Here is a 20,702-nt window from a genome sequence, read left to right on the forward strand (position 1 = left end):
TAAGCCGTGTACAACGAGATTGAGTGGAATAACTGTTTTATTCTATCCACATTCACTGGATTTAAACACCTTTTTTTTTGCAAATTTGATAAAATCTTTAGACAAAATAATTTCCGCTTAGAATGTAAACAAACCGGCACAATGACAGGAGCAATTTGTGAGAAATGCGATAATTAATTCTTGAAGAGAAAAAAAAACAAAACGTTCTTACCATCGAATACTTTTATTCCAGATTTTGCTGCTTTTTTTGTGGTTTTGTTTTTCTCTACTACTAGGATATCAGCCCATATGCCGTCAGTAGAGAAGCCAATCGGAGCCCGCGATTGCTCATTCACTGAATGCGGATAGAATAATACGGGTTGTTTTGAAGTCTGTGTGGAAATCAGTCCTTGAACAAATGTTTTCATTGTGGTTCGTATTCGATTCGCCAGTTAGAAATTCAGCATTTCTATTCCACAGCTATGATTAACGTTTTCCAGTTTATTTTATAAGTGGAGATTGAGGCTGATTTACAAACCTCAGCTAATTCTTCATCATCATCATCATCATCATGACCCCCACCTGCTCCCTTCATCAGAATTAATTTATTCAGGGCCTCGTCCAGTTCTATTACACTCTGTATGTCATAGCGGGGGTGAGGTGTGTGTGGTGCAGTTAATAGAGAAAAAAAAAAGAGAAAGAAAACCCAATGAGTCGTGAGATGTTCCTCCATCTTGTGGTGTGTGAAGCCTTTACAGATTTACAGTCCGTCCTTATGAACTGGTGGAGGCGTTCCTGAGGATCTTGCGTGTTCCTTCCCCCTCAGGAATAAACAATGAAATAGACACGAGCTGAGGTTTCACGTTTCTGAACTTTTTTTTTTATAGTTCAGTCCGAGAAGGTTCCAAGTTCAAGTCTCAGGACTCTTGAAGAACCATCTTGTTGTTCATCTAAAGCTGGCTTCAGACCGCGATTTTCAGCGCTCGTGGTTTAGCACGTTGTTGCGTCTCATACTGTTCGAGCTACTGATAAGATCCAGGCTGGATTCTAACAAACCGCCCTACAGCGGAGTTTCTTCACTCTCTCACGATGCATGATAAAGATCCTCTAACGCCACGCGATAAAGAAAATTTCATCAATCAGCCCAATCTGGAAAAGCGTACAGAAAACGGGAGTGTGCTTTAAAGGAACAGTCCACCGTACTTCCATAATGAAATATGCTCTTATCTGAATTGAGACGAGCTGCTCCGTACCTCTCCGAGCTTTGCGCGACCTCCCAGTCAGTCAGACGCAGTCAGACGCGCTGTCACTCCTGTTAGCAATGTAGCTAGGCTCAGTATGGCCAATGGTATTTTTTGGGGCTGTAGTCAGATGCGACCAAACTCTTCCGCGTTTTTCCTGTTTACATAGGTTTATATGACAATACAACGACCGAGTGTTGTACAGAAGGTCGAGTTCTTTCAAATAAAACAAATCAGAACTGAAATCCACTGAGAACTGACGCAGGAAACGTGATTTTAAAGGAACAGTCTATATCTGAGCTCCGTATCAATGCGCTGCCGAAGCGCGCAGAAGGTGTTCGTACGCCTGTCATTATAGTGCGCACTTTCCATAGCATAGAAAATCGCTACGTTTCAATTTGTGTAACTGAACTTGTTTCATGTCACTGGTCATATAAACCTATGTAAACAGGAAAAACGCGGAAGAGTTTGGTCGCATCTAACTACAGCCCCAAAAAATACCATTGGCCATGCTGAGCCTAGCTACATTGCTAACAGGAGTGACAGCGCGTCTGACTGACTGGGAGGTCGCGCAAAGCTCGGAGAGGTACGGAGCAGCTCGTCTCAATTCAGATAAGAGCATATTTCATTATGGAAGTACGGTGGACTGTTCCTTTAAGGACAAACTTTTTTTTTTTCCCCCTCTCCATTAGAAAATTGTTACATTTCACCATCAGTGTTCGTTGCGTTCGTAGCCGTCCCGCAAGTATCACATATCAGCCCGTTTCTTCTTCTCACTCAGAGTTTTCAGATGAGCGCCATAACGAAAAATTTCTTTCGCAGCTGTCTCTGGTCACGATAGTACTAAAACGGCTGCCGCTGAGCAACATCCAAAGTAAACGGCGTGTGATGATGACGAATCCAAACCGTGAGCTCGATTGATTCCTCCAAGCGATCGTACAGCCCGTGTGGTGTGGCATTTGTTCAGTTCCCCCTTTCACCTGCAATTAACTCGTATTTACTGTCTGACGCATAAATACCGTAGTTTTGTCTTCTCCTGTCGTACACGACCACTAACTGTATAGAGACAGTACGACATTTGGAAAGCGCCACGCCTACAAGAAACGAGCCATCGTATTGTGAGCGCAGGATAATTCTACTGATCTCGCACGAACGTTTTTACAATGTGTGATTGATTTATTTAAATCTGCAATAGCAAAATGTAACCATATAAAGCCAGTTTTAGTTTGGATGAATTGCGATCAACACTTCAAACGAATGTTTATTACGAGTCTGGAGGATTTAACGACGTGTTTTCTAACTTTTTTTTTTTTTTAATTACAAACTCAAGCAGTTGGCTCAACCTTGAAATTTAAAACTAAAAAGTTAATTGTTGATTTATTTTTTAAAATATTGGTGTTTGTCAGAATTATGAGAATTTGTTTGATCGATCATGGCATGATAGTTGTTGCCACGGTGATAAACCCTGAAGTGTCATTTTTGGTGAAATGGATCCAATACTCAGGAGACATTGTGTGTTTCAAGAACGTCTGGACCACCACCACCTTCCACACTATTATCCAAAAGGTTCTAATTTGGATATCGAGTTGCCATGACAACCACGTGATTAGAACCAAACCGTATTTGGAAAGCAGACACTGACTGGAGCAAGACGAGCTCACGGAATAAACATGAACGACACGAATATTTCCTTCAAGTCTTGCACAACATACAAAATCCATTAACCCCCCCCCCCCAAAAAAAACACAACATCTGGATAGCAGATTGAAGGAACATTTACATATTTAAATAAGCGTGATAGAAAGACAAGGACGACTCTTGCTGAACTGAAGACCACCAGGGTTCCAGAGATCGATGCAGTCCACTTACAGATGTTCAACATCACATCAGAGGTATTTGTGTAGAGGTTCGGGTTGCATGTGGGGTGTGTTGTTTTTTTTTTTTTGTCGTCGTCTCGGCTACTGCTGTGGAGTTCTGGAGGTTTTATAAAGCATAAATTTTACATTCCCCCCAAAAAAAAATGCCTTTTTTTTTTTTTTTTATGACTAAGGCTCTTCAAATTCATTGGGTTACAGACCTGAAATTGTGCCCTGTTGGGCTCGGAAAGGTTCGAGTTGTAGACAATAAGGCGCTGTAAGGTTGAGTCACCTCGGAAGTGTGGTTTAAAAAAAAAAAATTTAAATAAAATTCCCAAATAATTTGAGTTGTGGTTTAAAAAGCTGGAGCACAAACCAAGCAAGACTAAACAACCCATTTAAAGAGAGACATAAAAAAAAAAAAAAAAAACACCAACAAATAAAACTTTTTTTTTTTGAATATGTACAGACTGTCATTTTGATCATTTCAGATTCAGATCAGGGGGAAAAAAAAAAAAAAAAATTACATAAAAAGGAACAAACCACAGGAAACCCTGAACTGCTCCGAGAGCAGTTAGCTAGCAGTCGCTCATTTATCGTAGCATGCAGACTCCTAAAGTTTACATGCAGTCACCAGGAACTGGACCACGAACGTACGATACCGAGCCCAGAGTACCACAGTTCGAAAACATTCAAGTATCAAGACAGTATATGAGGAGATTTATTTCAGTGATACGGGGAACAGCGTACGGTTGGAAAAGGTTCGGCTGCGTTCATTTCGTTCACTTGATCAACAATCGGAACCTTTGCTCTGGTTTGGCAGAAGGATCTACTTGGGGACCATCGAGAAATCTGTTCTACTGACGTATTGTTGAGACCAGGCGAAGTTTCCATGGTGATTGTGGCATGAGAAATGTTTATAAACAACTAAAAACAGATGAATATGCAAGAATTCGTGCGTTTGCCTGACAGACCTGGTGGCTCACAAGTGCACTGAAGTTAGCTTTATTTCCACCGTGCACACCATTTTGTTTCTGGGAGTTACTGCACCCTCCGAACATCTTACCATCTACACAGTTATGATTCAATTTGGAAAGAAAAAAAAAAAGTCAGTCAGTGCAATATTTCATGTCACACGTATGTTGTGTGAAGCAGCCGTGCTACGATTTCCGCACAACTCGTTGAAGCCCGGCTCCAGACGCCGGACCGGAGAACGTGAAGCCTTGGCTGCGGACGTCCTGTTGTAGACATGGCCACGTTCCGTACTTGAACTCGGACTGAGCTAAGCCAGACAGCGGAGTAGTATGCACAGTCATATCGTTGTCCTTGGGCAAAGCAAGATGTGCTTCTCCCGTACCAACACGCCATGCTATGGAAGGACGATTATCCGTCTCCTCTGTTCAGCATCCCAACCTGTGCGCCATCTTGCGAGGAACAATTCTTGAAAAGACACGTACACGAATGTATACATCTCCCAACCGGACGTTCGTCCCAACAGACCCTCCACCCTGTCAAGATCATTCCCTGTAGAGGTCAGACTGCTACCTCAGCACATGGAAATGGTCACGTTAATGCCCAGGTTGCCGTTATCAGCAAACAGATGGGCGATGGAGGTGTCAAAGACGAGGCAGTCGCTGTTCATAATTGCTGCCGCTACACCGTCGTGAATAGACCGTGGCGTAGCTTCCCACGTGAGGCGTCTGCGGTTGCCGTTGAGCTCGAGACGGTAGGCGAAGTTCTCAGCCTGTTTGCGAGTGCCGATGAGGAGCACGATGGCAAAGAACTGCTGATGGCCTTCGTACTTCTCCTGCTTCTCCAGCACCAGCATGAAATGGTGGCCAAAACAGGACTGCATCATGACCCAGTCCACCGCGCCGGGCAGATTGATGTCTGTCGCCAGGAAGACGATGTCCTCGCCTTGAAGCGTAGTGATGGATTTGTGGGCGTGCATGAGGTGGGGCATGACTGCTTCCAGGGAGCCCTGCCATTTGCAAGAAGCGCCAGGGCAGGGGCAGGTGTATGGACGGAACTCGCAAACTTCCTCGTGCTCCGGTTTCTCGCTGTGGTGCAAGGACAGCAGGCACCCCGCCGAGGCGTACTACAGAGAAGGAGAGAAGGAGGCAAATAAGAACTGGGGGGGGGGGGACATGTTAAACCTGGAATATACTTTACAGTAGGGTAGTGGAGCTCCATAAGACACTATCCAAAAAACGGTGTTGTGTCTCAAATCTCATACTTGTCCACCATCTTTAACGGTTTTCCTACTCGGGTTAAACATCTCCTGTAGCTTTCAACCCTACCTAAAAGTCTGACTTGCGAAACCAAACTTCTGGATATTCTAGATTAGTAAAACACTTGAACACAAGGTCATAATTTTGATTTGAGACACATTTAAGTTCATGATGATGGCAGAAAGCTTGAAAGAAAGAGAAACCAAGCTTGTTGGTAGGTTTGAGATCACTTAGAAACCTGATGAACAGGGATCTTCTGGCTTTGATGTGCCACTACTTCTGCATGCACACACAAAGAGAGAAGTATAAAAGGGAAAAAAAAAAAAAAACATGGAAATGAAAATCAGACCAGGCAGAATCATTTATAAAATGGCTACACGGTGAGGAAGGTAGGGCAGAACAAAGGGGGAGGGGGGGGGGGGCATTGTTAAGATGAAGAAATTGGAGAGGCGGAGGGCGGGTAGATGAAGGATACAGATGACAATCAATCAGTGCCAAGGGAACCGAGAGGGAATACGAGTCCATAAATTAGTTATAGTGCCAGAATCAGTAGGTCCATGTCTGCTACATCCTACACCACATGCAAGTCTTGTTCCGAATTGGGTCATGAAAGGTCAACTCCTTATTCTCTAAAATGTGGATGACAGGAAGCATTGTGAGGAAATAGGAGTAGGACGGACCAGGGCAGTCACCTGAAAACGAATTACTCTGGTACATAGCGAGGCTCTTTCCTTAATTATTCAGGCAGGAAGGACTGGTGAAGGTCAAATATGAATGTTGCGCAGCCTTTCGCAGAAATGCAAGCACTGCAGAAGTCTGACGCTCCCCAAAGTCACGGTGCACATTACAGGCAACAAATACTACAGGATTGGACTCAAGGATCAACAAAAGCTGCAAATCCTGCAATAACCTGATCTTTTTCCCCCAGGAATTTCATCAGCTTAGAGCGGTCACAAAAAATGAGCTGCTATTCATTGGGTTTAGCACACTATTAAAAAATAAAACATGGCACCGCAGGGAACGAGAAGACAAAGATGGATGATGGCGCTCAAGGAAAACTTGGTGATTAATGGTGGAAAATCACTAGACCTTTGGTAAAGTTTCCTCAGCGAGCATGTTGAGCCTGAGAGCTCAACAATTCACCGACAAAGGTGGTGTACGGCGAACGCCAATATATCCCACTGTCTGGTTTCATTCCACCCAAGCAAGCTTGCAATAAAATTAGACCGTCACAGACGGTGTAGCTCACTCCGGCCCCATCTAGTCCAGAAGGAACAATCTAAAGTGGGCCACCTTGCGCAATAAAATGTTGCAAGCTATATAGAGTTTAGTCAGTCCATAACTTCATTAATAATTGTAATGAAGCAAATCTGGGTAGAAGTTATATACATACACCCTAGGTACCTCTAACTTCATGCCAGAAAGAATCAAAATCGGTGAAGAATCAAGAGAGAAGCAGCGATTTTTGTGAAACGTGGATGATGCCGGACAACACATGATGGCATAAACTCATCGCCTGCCAGCAGAATGAGCCAACAATGAATCAACCCCCGAGTATCTCTGACAACATTCTCACACCTGTGACAAACAATTCAGGACACCTGACCTGACCTTCACACTCCACACCCATGTGGTTCTTCTCAAAACTGTTGCCACAGTTGTGTAGAAGACAATTTGCCTTCACGGGAATTAAGAAGCCCAAACTTGTTCCCTAAAGTGAAAGCGAGTGCCAAGAAGACATGGTTCGCTAAGTTTGGACTTGCTCAAGTGTCTTCCACAGAGCCCTGACTGAACTCAACCCCACTGAACACCTTTGGAATGAAAACTAGGTGCTAAAAGCAGGCAACTGGATTTGCTTGAAGTTCTTGATGTTTCATCTCTCAGCCAAAAGGCTTCTTCAGTTCTGTCTGACTAGTGGAGAGTTCCAGGTATTCTTAGATCCTTGGGGTTGCTTTTGGTCCACTCGAGGATAAATACCTGGAACTCCCCACAAGTCAGACAGAACTGAAGAAGTCTTTTGGATGAGAGGTGAAACATCTTCAAGAACTTCAAGCACGTCCAGTCGCCTTGCTTTAGCACCTACGGTTTACGATGACCTGGATGACTGAACTTTCACAGACCTACTTTGGAACAAACTGGAGCCTCAACATCAGAGTCTGATCTCACTAATGCTCTTGTAGCTGAACTGAATGAACAAAAATCCCCACAGGCACACCCCAAAATCTATTGGAGAACCTTCCCAGAAGAGTGGAGCTCAGAAGAACAAGCAGCAATCTCTGATTGATGCTCACCATCCAGCATCCCAGAAAGAAACTGCACCACCATTTACTGATGATACCTCATCTGGGAAGAAGTGGCTAAGGAACAAAAGAACAGTTCTCCCTCTTGTCTTGCACCTTCTCATTTTGCGACACTAACTGACTTTCCTTTTCAATAGTACCTGGCCATCATCCAAATACCCTGGAAGTCAAGTCATCTCTCTAATCCTTTTTGGATTCCTCAACTTGTCCATGATTTGAACGACTTGGGGTAGAAATCATTCTGGGTGCAAAGTCGTTTCCCCATTGGCAGTTTATCCTCTTATCTTTTTTTTTTTTAATTAGAGGGAGACGGGATTACGTGCAGTAATCCCCCAAGCAGTGGGCTGGTGATAAAGCTGCCACCCTCTCCTCTCCTCCCTCTCTCTTTTCAGCTGAGGAGATGATATAAATGAGCTCCTGGATTTGGACTGTAAAGTGCGAAACATTGCCACTTGTTGTGGAATGGGTTCTCGAGACATGCGAGTGTTGGAGGTGATGGAAATCTGAAGGTTGCTCTATTCCTGTACTGTTGAGATCTCTAGTCTAACACCCTGACATGTCAACAATTTATCATTATTTGTTTACTAAGGAAAAAATAAAAAACGGGAAGACGTCAGACCACCAGGCAAATTAATCTCGCATCACAAAACGTCACTGCCAGCAGTTGTAGCGGATGATACCCGCCCCCTTCTCCACCTTGAGCTTCCTTCTGGTGCTTTTATTTTAATTAAGGCGTGCCCGGGGCTCCAGGAGGCCTCGCTTGGCATTCGCTTTTGTGTACAGCCGGACTCTGTGCCAGATTCGCCTTGTGAAGTCTGCAAGCTTGGCTAATAAATTATTGACTTTTCCACATTTAAGTTGCAAATCACATCCCAGGAGCTCAGAGAACCAGCGGTCGGTCAAATGTGTTTGATAAAAAACATTAAAACAGGATGCGTTTCATATTTTCATCTCCATTACAGAATGTTAAAGATATTCTACACTGGAACATGTACAGTCTCTCTCTCTCTCTGATCCCATCCCCTGGTTATAATCCAGAATAAATTCAAAAATGATTTTACAATCAGAGTCAAAACAAAAATTATTCCGTTTCTTCTCCGTTTGCGCTCCAGGGGAGTAAAGCTTCACTTCAAAATACTCGCCTTAAAACTGCACTGAAACGAACTTCACCGTCCTGAATTATTTATTCAAAAAAGGTCAGTTTTCATTTTCCTTTGATTCCTTGCACTGTTTTCTTACTTGCCTTCCCTTTTTCTTTCCTCCTGCCATTCTTCTCTCTTTTCTTCCTTTCCTTGTCTTTCAATCGTCCTTCTTTTGTTTCCTTTCATCCCTTTCCATCGTCCTTTCACCTTTCCTTCCATTCTTTTCTTACCTGCCTTCCCTTCCCCCCCTTCTACTCTGCTCTTTCCTTCCCTTGTCTTTCAATCCTTCTTCGTTTCCTTTCGTCTTCCCATCTTCCACCGTTTCCCTCCTTTCACCTTTCCTTCCATTCTTTTCTTACTTGCCTTCCTTTTTCCCCCCTTTCCTCCTTCCATTCTTCCCTTGATATTCTTTTCCTTTCCTTACTTCCACTCATTTTCTCCTTCAATTGTCCTGCCTTTGTTTCCTTCCATTCTTTTCTTCCTTTCATCTTCCAGTTTCCCTCCTTTCTTCCCTTTCCATCATCCTTCCCCTGTCCTTCCATTCTTTTCTACCTTCACTTTTCCATTCCATTATTTTTTCCTTCTCATCCTTTCCTTGCTTTCTTCCATTATTTCCCCCCCTTCCTTTCATCTTTGTTTCCTTCCATTCTTTTCTGCCTTTTTAAATGCTCAGATTGACAGTTCAGTCTGTAATTTGTTTCCTACTTCCAGCTTACGAAAAAAAACCCACACAGCCAATTTTAGAGGAGATTCAGAACCAGCAGTTCTCCAGTGGAAGCATTTATGCTAATTTATTTACAAAAAGCAAAACACACACACACACACTTTAAAAAAAAAAAAATCTGGGAGACGTTCGTCAGTGCTGAGTGATGAGACGACCTGCACTCTCCATCGTGTGTGTATAGACTCAGAACCCATGAGAGAAAATCTGAAACCGTCACAATGCCATCATTATGGTCACCTCCCCAGAGAGAGACAGAGAGAGAGAGAGATTGAAACTCCTCCGATGTGCTGTGGCTGTTCAGATTCTCAGTGAAGTCGCTCTACACGATTACAAGGTGGCTAGGAAAATCATAACCACACCCATCTATTAACACCCCCCCCCCGCTCCCAACACTGCGGAGTTCCACCAGGTGATGGGAATTTGATTCCCCCCCCCAATCAGTACCGGGACATCGTGGGGCGGGGCGAAGCCGAGCAAGGCGGGGCCATCTCCTCAGGGAGCCGCCAGTTAATCGAGAATCAATAGCAATCTGGCTAAAAGTTTCAGAGCTGACGTAATTAGGTTAGAAGGTCTGGATGGACGTGGAATCCAAGCTCGTCTCTTCCACCGTGTCACTGTTTCTCATAAACGTGATAAACGCTGCAGCGCACGATACACAACGGGAAAATTACAATTCGACACCGAGTCATTCTTCCAGTCACACTGCACAAGTAATGTATTACTGATCTCCCATTCAGTACATCCAATTATTTCACTTTATATAACAACTTAATTTCAAAGACAGAAAGCACAAAATTATCCTACTGTCGCAAACAGAATTATCATCAGTACAAAGGTTTTTTTAGAAAAAGTGCAAAAAAAAGGGGGGAGGGGGAAAAAAAACCACACAAATGTGCACCTTGAAACAAAACTTCCATAAAACTGCAAGATTTTACACAAAACCAAATAAACATAAGTGTAAATAGGGCGTGACCTCACAAAATGAGTCCAGTGGAGCAAAAGTTCATTCCAAGATAAAGTGATATGAAACAGAAAAAGAAAAAAAATTCTCTAGAAAAAACAAACAACCTAATAACTGTCATAAAATTCATCTGTACTGAATCCATTGTCAAAACCTTGGACTGTAATACTTGACTAAAAACATGATTATCTGGTCGCGATGCGTTAATATCAAATTACGCGCCAAAGTTTACAGCGGATTTTCTCCAAACCTGATCCTGTTAAAATTATTCCTTAATTTTCCCGAAGTTCTCCGGATGGTTTCCGCCAAATCCAACAAACGCCTCCTTGTTTTAAAGATAATTAACTGGAGATTTTTTAAGAAGCCAAGAAAACAACTTTCCTTGTTTTTCTGCGCCAACTGGACTCATTTTGTTGCAACACGTCCCAATTAATAAAAATAAATCCCACTTCAAAAAAAATTAATAAAATAAACCCACCCCACACAATACAAATCAAGGCTCCTTATACATCAACATTTGAGTCCAAATCCAATCTTTTCTCCTTGTTCGAGGTTCATTCCCCCCTTTTCTCCAATTTTGGCAACCATCTGGGAATCGGAAACAGCGCCACCTCTCGTCAAAATCCTAACTGATGTTCAGCTCAATTCAAATTTACTATTTCTTTCTCACACAATTGACAATTTCAAATTCAGGGTTTTTTTGTTTGTTTTAAACTGAAATCTGAAGTGTCTCTCGTCACTATATGGGCTGGGACACACTGGCATTGTAGACCAGTATATTAAACCGCACGCTGGATAGGAACTCACAACCCACCCCACTGAATCGTACTCTAATTGTACAGAACATTCAAAAAGTCAGGAACCAATGAGAATTAAAAAAAAATAACACCCAAAAAAACATGCAGTTAATAAACTCAATGTAGCCACATGTTGTTCTATTTCTATTGGATCACTGACTGACACCCTGTATAATAAAATCTGATCAAATCTAAACTCGACACTCGTGTTTTGTTGAGGAAAGATGAAAGCTGAGTGACGGCACTGTGGAGGCAAACGATACGATAAAAATGATAAAGCGACAGAGAAAAATCGATCTGAAGTAGCATGAAATTAAACACAGCTGGAGCGAGTACTGAACTAATCCATTACGCAAGAAGTTAAATTACATTACGAGACTTTATCTTGTACTTCGAGTTATTAGTCGTGTGAACCTCAGGCTCGTACACGATTCAACTCCGAAAGCAGCGTTTCGATATTTGACAATGACGCTGAAACGATACACCATCGTGTCCTCCAATCGATACGTGACCAAGTTTGTTGAGAACGGCGGGAGGCGTACTGCTATTTCACTCGTGATGAAATCACATTCTGAAACTTAGACTTGACTTGACTATTTTGTTAGGATTTAAATTTTATTTTTTTTAAACTTCCTACTTCATTACATCCTCAACGTGTGTGTGCGCGCGTGAGAGAAAGAGCTGAATCATGAAGGGCTTCAATTAAAAAGTAAAGCTTCAGGGCATATTTAGCTGATACTCAAGGTTTGCTATTGGAAAGAAAGTGGTATCGTGTAGGTATGTAACGATATATCGTGCGACGATAAATCACGATACAAATTCGTGACCACTTGAATTAATGAAAATTAAATCATGATTATCAGGCCGCGTAATCTTGGTTTCTCTTTGCTGTAATTGCGTTGTTTAGACAGTAGAGGGTGCAATAACGTACAATAGCAGGAATGCATGTTACTTCACTGTAGGCGGAAGTAACACAGCTCTAATACTGCAAAAACAGATGTAAAATGTCCAAGAGCTGTTGTGTGATTGACTAAAATAGATTTAACCAGAAATCAGAGCTCTCTCTCTCTCTTTCTCCAGGCTGCTGAAAGAAAAGGGAAGCAAATTAAGGCAGAACAGAAGTTTATTAAGAAAAGGAATAAATATTAACTTTTGTTTTTAATAAAAGGAATGTTTTAGTGAATAGGTTATTATATTTTACTCCAAACTTTACAAATGTGGGTCAATAAACATTGTTGGATATTAAGAAAATGAAAAAGGGGTTTTTATGAAACAAAAGGAATATGTAAGCTGCCAAAGAAGAATATAAATTACTTTTTACTAATAAAATTCTCTACATTTATTTTACTTTTTTTTTTTTTAATATTGTGGGAAAATCGAATCATGAGCTGAGTGAACTGTTACGTGCGGAGTATCGTGCCGTCTCGAGTTACAATCTAAATTAACTCAAGTAACACAAATGACACTGTTACTAGAAGTCTATTATTAAATTAGAAAAATAACAATTTGACAGGAAAATTCATATTATGGGTTTTGAATATGAATGATATATTTACTCATATTCAAAACCCATTAAATGAAAGTATCAGTGAAAAACATCTTTACATGACGTGAAGAACACCGAGGCTGACTGCTGAACGTTAACACGTCTGATGAAACGCTCTGAGGGACGGCACGTCCTCAGGGATCGTACTCACCTCGCTCTCCGGGAGCGGGTTGGTGGGACACACGGGACGGCTGGAGCTCGCGGCGCACACACCGCGCTGACGCTGCCAACCGAGCAAACAACGCCACTGAGAGAGCTCCTTCAGGAGCGGGAGGCAGGAGGCCGGACACAGCATCGTCTCTCACACACACACACTATACTGTAAATCCCTCACACTCCTGTGACCCAAATTACGTTCTGGAGATCAGTGTCGTTTCAAATAAATAAATACAATTAGACAAGCTAACAACTGGAAGAAAAAACACTAACAGGATCTGAGAAAGAGGAGAGGAGCCTCACTGTTGAGGAAAGCAATCGAAACACCACACACTCACTCAAACAAAGCGTTGCCACGTGTGTGTGTGTGTGGGAGAGAGAGAACTAAGTAATGACTCCGCTTGCTCTCTCCGTTTACTCTCCTCCTGACAAAGACGTATAGTGTCCTGCAAGGAGAAACCTGGAGAGGACATCTGTTTCTCCTCTACGGCTAAAACATGGAGCACACGGCCGGTCATTAGAAAGACACTGCTGCAGTTCCCGCGCACACAGAGTGCAGTCCGACACCCAATCAATTTGTCAACTCAACAGAACAAACCTAATATGAAGCGGAGAGACTGCGGTCCAGTGAACGAACACACACACGAGGACGAATATAAAAAAAAAAAAAAACCCACACTCCCCGGTCCGACCTGAACACTTCTTGAGGCAAGAACTTTAACAACCTACAACTATTCCAGCGAACAAAATCAAACCAGCTTGTCGTACCCACGTTCCAGCTTTTTAGAAATCCTCCAGAACACACACACACACACACAGAGCAACAGCGTGTATGTGCAGCTACATGCACGTAGCTCAACTCGACACACAGCAGCCTTTTCCAGATAAATACACATTCACTCGTCTATCCGTCCTCCCTCGCTCCATCCCTCTGCTCCGGAGTGATGATTCGCTGAAGGAGAAAAACACTGTGGACTGCAGCACTGGCAGAACGCTCACACAGATGGGAGGGGGGCCAGGAGGAGGAGGAGGAGGAGGATCGCTGTGTGTGTGTGTGTGTCTCAGCAAGTGGTTCCCCAGCAGCCCTCCCCTTACGTTTCCCTTTCCCTCGTCTGCAGCGGTTTAGGGACCTGAACCCATCACTTCTGTATACGTTTCTATTTGTAAACTGGTTGCAATCAAAATTGGCGTTTCAAGTCGTAAGGACACCGATAAGAACCGATATCTGCCTCTGTGTGTGTGTGTGTGTGTGGGGTTGGTGGTTTATATTGCTTATCACGTCTGGGAAAAGTTATTATTATTATTTTATTTTTTTTTTTTTAAATGACTCCTATCTCAGGAAAACTTCATGAGAACCATTTCATTGGACGACAAGAGTGCATGTCCCACCCCAGGAGGTGGGTCTTGCTCGACGATAGTAGCTTGCTTGTTAGCAGTAAACATGATTCAACGGTGTGTTGGAAAAGAATCCAGTGTTTTTACTCACACACCATTTCCTTTTCTTAAAAAAAAAAATCTTGATTTTCTCCTTTGTGTAACTGCGGTGTTTAGACAGCAGAGGGTGCAAAGTACGATAACAGCAATGTGTGTGACTTCACCATAAGCGGAAGTAGCACAGCTCTATCGCTGCGAAAACACACAGCAGTGCTTTCACATTTTACATCTGATCTGTGCGATTCTGTACAAAATAATTTAACAAGAAATCAGAGCTCGCTCGCTCGCTCTCCTCCCCCTCTCTCTACAGGCTGCTGAAAGAGAGAGAAAAGAGAAACAAAATAGAGGCAGAACAAAGGTTTATAAATGTTTATTAAGAAAAAGGCCGATTATTAACCTTTCATTTTTAATAAAATGAATATTTTAGTTAATGGGCTATTATATTTTACTCTGGCCTTTACAAAAGGTGAGCAAATAATTATTTGTTAAGAAAATTAAGCTTTTTTTTAAAAAAAGAATATTCAATCATGAGTTGAGTGAATATTTACATGCGTGCAAGTCTTTAAATCTCGAAGAGGAGGGGATTTGTACGATTATACGACGGCACTTATCGAAGGTGTTTTAGCTGCTTGAGGCTCTCCGATTCTGGAAGACGTTGAGTGAAAACTTCATCACCATCAGGGTAAAAGTTTGGATATTTAGCGAGCTCACGCTCAGGTTTGTTTAGTCAGTCGACACGTCAACACGAGGTCGCATGACAACTTCCTGTTTCAGAAGGAAGGAACTCCATAATCCAAGAAGCCACTTTCAGTAACAGTGTGTTGAAGTTGCCTTTGCTTTCACCCTTTCACTTCTTTTTGTCCTTCATCCTTTCACTACTTCTGTCCTTTGGCAAGGAGCTTTTCCAGAAATCTGCCATCATGACTCTTCATCTCATCGCCCGAGATGAGCCTGCAGCTGAGGCCAAGAAATCACGCAATGAGTGCCAGAGATTACTTTTACCGCTGTGATGGACACGGTGACTCCTGCTGCACTGTAAACACCTAAACCACCCCTGCTATGTTCTCCACACCCGCACACACACACACACTCGCTCTCTCTCCACCTCTTGGCTTCCCTGCGGTGGGAAAAGCAATCTATTTTTAGCCGCGGCACGAGAGTGGCAGCGCAATCACGAGGTTAAAATTAAAGGGGCCTCACTCGCACTGTGTGTGTGTGTGTGTACCCACCCCAATCCACACAGCCGGTACGTTTCAATTAGGACCCCTTAATGAGAGATGAAGGATGCACTGGGGACAAAATACAACAACGACACAACAGAAGGAAGTGAATGTTATTAAATGCTGATGCCTGTAGATTTACGGTTCACTACTGAGATGGAATGAAGTGTCCAGCTCAAAATTTACAGGCTCCTGATTCCAAAAAAAAAAAAAAAAAAAAAAACCCTCCAGCACATCAAGTTTGAACCGTGGACACTTCCATCATTCCTACCAGCATCGTACGATATAACGATTTACTCGTCTAACACGATATGCCGTGACGTTTCCCCAGATTAAAGGGGAACTGAAGTCATTTTTAAACTTGCTTTATTTCTTAATTAACGTGTTATTCAATTACGTTTTCGGTTTTAGTAACCTTATATCGTGACTCGTATTGGCAACTAATTGTAATTAAATATTATACTTATCGGCCTATTCGGTTTTTAGCCGTGTTGAATTTAGTTCGTTTGGTCCACGGCAGGCGTCGCTTATCCGCGCGATCTTCACGAGACTTGTGCGAGACTTCGAAACGTGAAGAAGTGTCAGCCAGGTGTCAGCGCTGCCATTTTGAAAACTGTTTTCCAAATGAAATATTGCACAAAAACGAGTTTAAATGACGCCTACTTTTTTTCAAACTTTCCTGATTGCTCTCAAAACAAACAAAACTTCCGGCTTGATTATGTCAGCGTTCGAAAGAGGGCGCGCGCGTCTTTTGACAACGTTGGCAGATGTTGGTCACTTTGATTTTCGCTGCACGTTTTACTTCCGTCCTACGATGTCTCGCACACGTCTCAACGAATCTCATTTACAGTCATTGCTTTGACATATGGACTGATATATTACAGAGCATATTTCAAACACTCAGAACTTGCTATAGCAGCGACAAAATAGCGATCAGAAATGCATTCCGATATTTAATAAAATAAATACAATTTTGATAAAAAAAATTTGCCTTCGGTTCTCCTTTAATAACGTGACTCTGAAGTTCACTCAGACGAGTTAACGCTCAAACAGCAGGCGTCGCTTCTTCTCTAATAAAACACCACATGAGTCAGGAATCGATATGAATCTGGAAATGATTTTGCAAAAAGAAAAAAAAAAAAAAGCTTTCCAGCTCTGATATTAACAGGAAGCCCCGCCCCCTCACCTTTCCCTTCATCTGAACGTTCTCGACTGAGTTTCTCTCGCTATGTCGTGGTTAAACAGACCATGTTTTGAGTTCATTAATATAAAATAAAATCTATTAAATTGCTAATGTTCAATGTAGTGAGAATTAGACAAGTATATATTTAAAATATTAACATTCGGGAAATTAGGGATACAGATCAAGAGTGAAAATATCAGATGTTAGACATTTATAAAAATTTTATTGTAAAATGTACTGCATTTTCATTATTGCAGAATTTCTTTAAAAATCCACCATCCTGTTGAGGTTTTGCGACTGCCACCGCCACCAAGCAGCTCCCGACCACACAGCTGCTAATATTACGCCTCTTCCACCACCATCCTCAAACCTGAAGTGGTGGAAACTTATCTGGACTTCTTTTTTTATAAGGAAAATAGTTCCTACATTTCAGTTCACCTACTCAACATATCCTTAAATAAACCTCTCCAACACACAAACAAATGCACAAGTGTATCCTGAGAGCTGTATATTTTGTCTCTCTCCAGGTTCGATCAATACCTGAGAGCAGTCTAAAGTGCAAACGTTATCATCCAGCTTCCAGGCAGCGCCGATTTCTGCCTGTAACACGCCGCAAAACAGAGCAACCAGCTGTCAATCACATCACCGCTCACAACAAGGACTTCACTCAGAGAGGGGAAGAGACTGGCAGCTCGCTCGCCCACACACAAATTATTTCCTCTTCCCCCACGCTCTTGGTCTTCAAGTAAAGCAGATGTTAAGGGGGAAAAAAAAAAAAATCTACATTAACTAAAATGTTATCCGATAAAAATACAATGAAAAAAGTAAAAAAATTAAAGTTCAGGAGCTTCCAAAATGGTTAACAAAAACCCACTAGAGATTTTTCTACATCGTTCTCACAATCTGCCTCAAATCAAGGTTATTCCACAGAACCGAGTCGTACATGAGCTGATCATGGCTATAATCCATGTACGATGAGATCGAGTGGAATAACATTCTATCCACATTCACTGGATTTTGAGAAAGAGATTTATTTTGCTGCAAATTCGATAAATGAAAACTTTGTACAAAACGTCCGACAAAATTTCCACTTAGAATGTAAACAAGCCGGCAAAAGGCCAGGAGAAGTTTGTTAAAAATGCAATAATTCTTGAAATGGAATGAATGAATGAATGAATAAATAAATAAATAACCCCCCCCCCGAGGTGTTCTTACCATTGAATACTTTCATTCCATATTTTGTTGCTTGTTTTGTGGTTTTGTTTTTGAGTAGTTTTTATTTCATCCTCGGTTGGTTCAGCAACACGCGCCGCCATTTTGTTTTTCTCTACTCACAATATATGAGCTGATATCCTAGTAGTAGAGTAGCCAATCAGAGCCCGCGATTGCTCATATCCAGTGACTGGAGATATACAAGGGGAAGAGAAGTCAATAATAATAATAATAATAATAATAATGTTTGCTGATGGGCATAAACCAGAGATGGGCGATATGAGAAAAAACATGATATCTAAATCTGTATCTTGAGACACGTGTGCACGCTAAGCATCATGAAAGATTTGAGAATTCAACCATAGTGTGGTAAAAAATAAGTAAATAAAGCGCCCTCTCTTACACACCCAAAGGAAAAAAAAAAATCCTGTTTCTTTATATTCAAACATTTTCCAAATCCAATTCCAGTCTTCTCCACCTGTGAAATGATCAGACCGAATTAGTTTTTTTTTTCCTCTCCCCCCTCCCCTCCTCTGATATCAGTTCCATCATTTTATCCTGGTTTTCAGATCGGTGTAAAATTCCCACCACATCACACGGCCTGAACTAATACGGTCTTTTCTTTTAGAGGAGTCTCTCCGACAGCCCACAGACTCTCTCAGAGCGCCTCGCAGCGTTCAGTCCGACTGCCAATAACAAAACATCCAACATCGTTCCGCGTGCGAGACGACAACACCGCCAAATTACGCTTTTATCCCATCAAACCCCGCTGTGTCTAATTGCATCTCGCCTTCGAGAATGCTCTCTCGGGAGCCATCAAGAGCCACGAGCGTCCCTGATTTCTGTCTCCGACTGAGCCTGAAACGGCGAAGGCTCAATCACGCAAGATGGTTTCTGATTGAGATCCTTTTGCACAACAGGCAGTGGGTCGAGACGCAGCTGGTCAGGAACAATTGAAGAGAGAGAGAGAGAAGGGGAAAACACACAGCAAGAGCCAACTGACCTGCGCCATTAATCCAAAATCAGCTTCTCTGCCATGATTTAAATGATCTGTGCACCGAGTGGAACAGCCACTGAGGGAATACCTGCGCTCCCAAAGAGTGCAAACCTATTCACAAAGGATTGCGTTTATGTTCACTAAATTATAAAAATCATGACTTGTGTCTGGTGGTTTATAGGGCTGGGTGATCTAATGATACAAGATCGATATCATGATAAACCTGGAAGCAGCTGATTCAACATTTGCAATTCTAAGGATCGAGTAAAAAAAAAAAGATTAAATTTTTCTTTTCATCGAAGCATCTGAACATTCAACATATCAAATAAATAAAATCCTCCAGTTCAACATTAATTTAAAAAAAATATATGTTTTATACATATTGTGATCAATAAGTCTTAAAATACTGGATGTTTCTACGGCGTTACCATTTCTATGATCCAGTGTATCATAATATAGAGGTCTGGTAGCAAACGAACAGTAAAACAGTTTCATTTATCTCATCTCATTATCTGTAGCCGCTTTATCCTGTTCTACAGGGTCGCAGGCGAGCTGGAGCCTATCCCAGCTGACTACGGGCGAAAGGCGGGGTACACCCTGGACAAGTCGCCAGGTCATCACAGGGCTGACACATAGACACAGACAACCATTCACACTCACATTCACACCTACGGTCAATTTAGAGTCACCAGTTAACCTAACCTGCATGTCTTTGGACTGTGGGGGAAACCGGAGCACCCGGAGGAAACCCACGCGGACACGGGGAGAACATGCAAACTCTGCACAGAAAGGCCCTCGCCGGCCACGGGGCTCGAACCCAGACCTTCTTGCTGTGAGGCAACAGCGCTAACCACTACACCACCGTGCCGCCCACTTAAGCATTTCAAAGTTTCCAAAAAACAAAACAAAAAACCAAGGGGGTGGGCGGTTTAAAGCCACAGTCGGCAATTTTAGAGAAAACAACAAGAGGAAGCAAGATTCTGAAAAAAATATTCAACTCAGAAAGATTGGGGGGGGGGGGGGGGGGGATTTTAAAAAATTAAAATCTCATCCACTCTGTTTATCCCTTCCCTCCAAAGCACACAAACGCGCACTGCCTGACTACTAGGCTGCATCAGTTGCCCTCACTTTCATAAAATCTGATGCATTTTTGTTTGGGTGTTCCTTTTCACCAATAAAGACATCCTGTAACATTTTTTGACCGTATTCAAAAGTCTAATGGTGGCACCATGAGGTTCATTTTTTTTTTTGCCAAAAAACACTTATTTTATGTTTTCGCGTAAGGTTTGAATCACAACGTTGGACTCCATTTATTGATTTCTTGTGAGCCAGAGATCATGTTAAGAACCTTTGCAAAGGACTGAGAAGCATTAATGTGATCCATAATACATTTGTATTGTTTAAAAGTAGTTGAACAATGATTCAATGAACAGCTAAAACTCAAACTGTGCTTGATAATATATTTAGAATATGTACTAAAAATGTGGATCTAAGATATTTGGTATACTCTATAAGGTGCCATAATGCTTCATGAAAAGTGATTGAAATTTTGTCATAAAATAGCAGCTTTTTCCAGAACTTTGAGCTCCTGGTGCCACCATTAAACTTCTGAATTTTGTCAAAATATTTCACCCAGTGTGTTTTCTTACCAAAAGGAACATAAAAACAAAAATGCATCATGATCGGAGGAACTTTTCATTTTTAGGGGGCAACTGATGCACCC

The 20,702-nt window shown here is 42.1% G+C and overlaps 1 protein-coding gene across 1 annotated transcript in view; it reads right to left on the reverse strand.

The window, feature by feature from the left end:
• Positions 1–1,851: 1,851 nt before the first annotated feature.
• siah2l (seven in absentia homolog 2 (Drosophila)-like) overlaps positions 1,852–20,702 on the reverse strand; it is a 46,338-nt gene continuing 27,487 nt past the window's right edge. Inside the window, exon 2 of the mRNA XM_060936471.1 lies at positions 1,852–5,174. Within this exon, the coding sequence (XP_060792454.1) occupies positions 4,623–5,174 (552 nt within the window). The 3' untranslated portion in view covers positions 1,852–4,622. The remainder of the gene's footprint in view (positions 5,175–20,702) is intronic.

Source organism: Neoarius graeffei, chromosome 12, assembly GCF_027579695.1.
Source record: "Neoarius graeffei isolate fNeoGra1 chromosome 12, fNeoGra1.pri, whole genome shotgun sequence".
Classification (NCBI taxonomy): domain Eukaryota; kingdom Metazoa; phylum Chordata; class Actinopteri; order Siluriformes; family Ariidae; genus Neoarius; species Neoarius graeffei.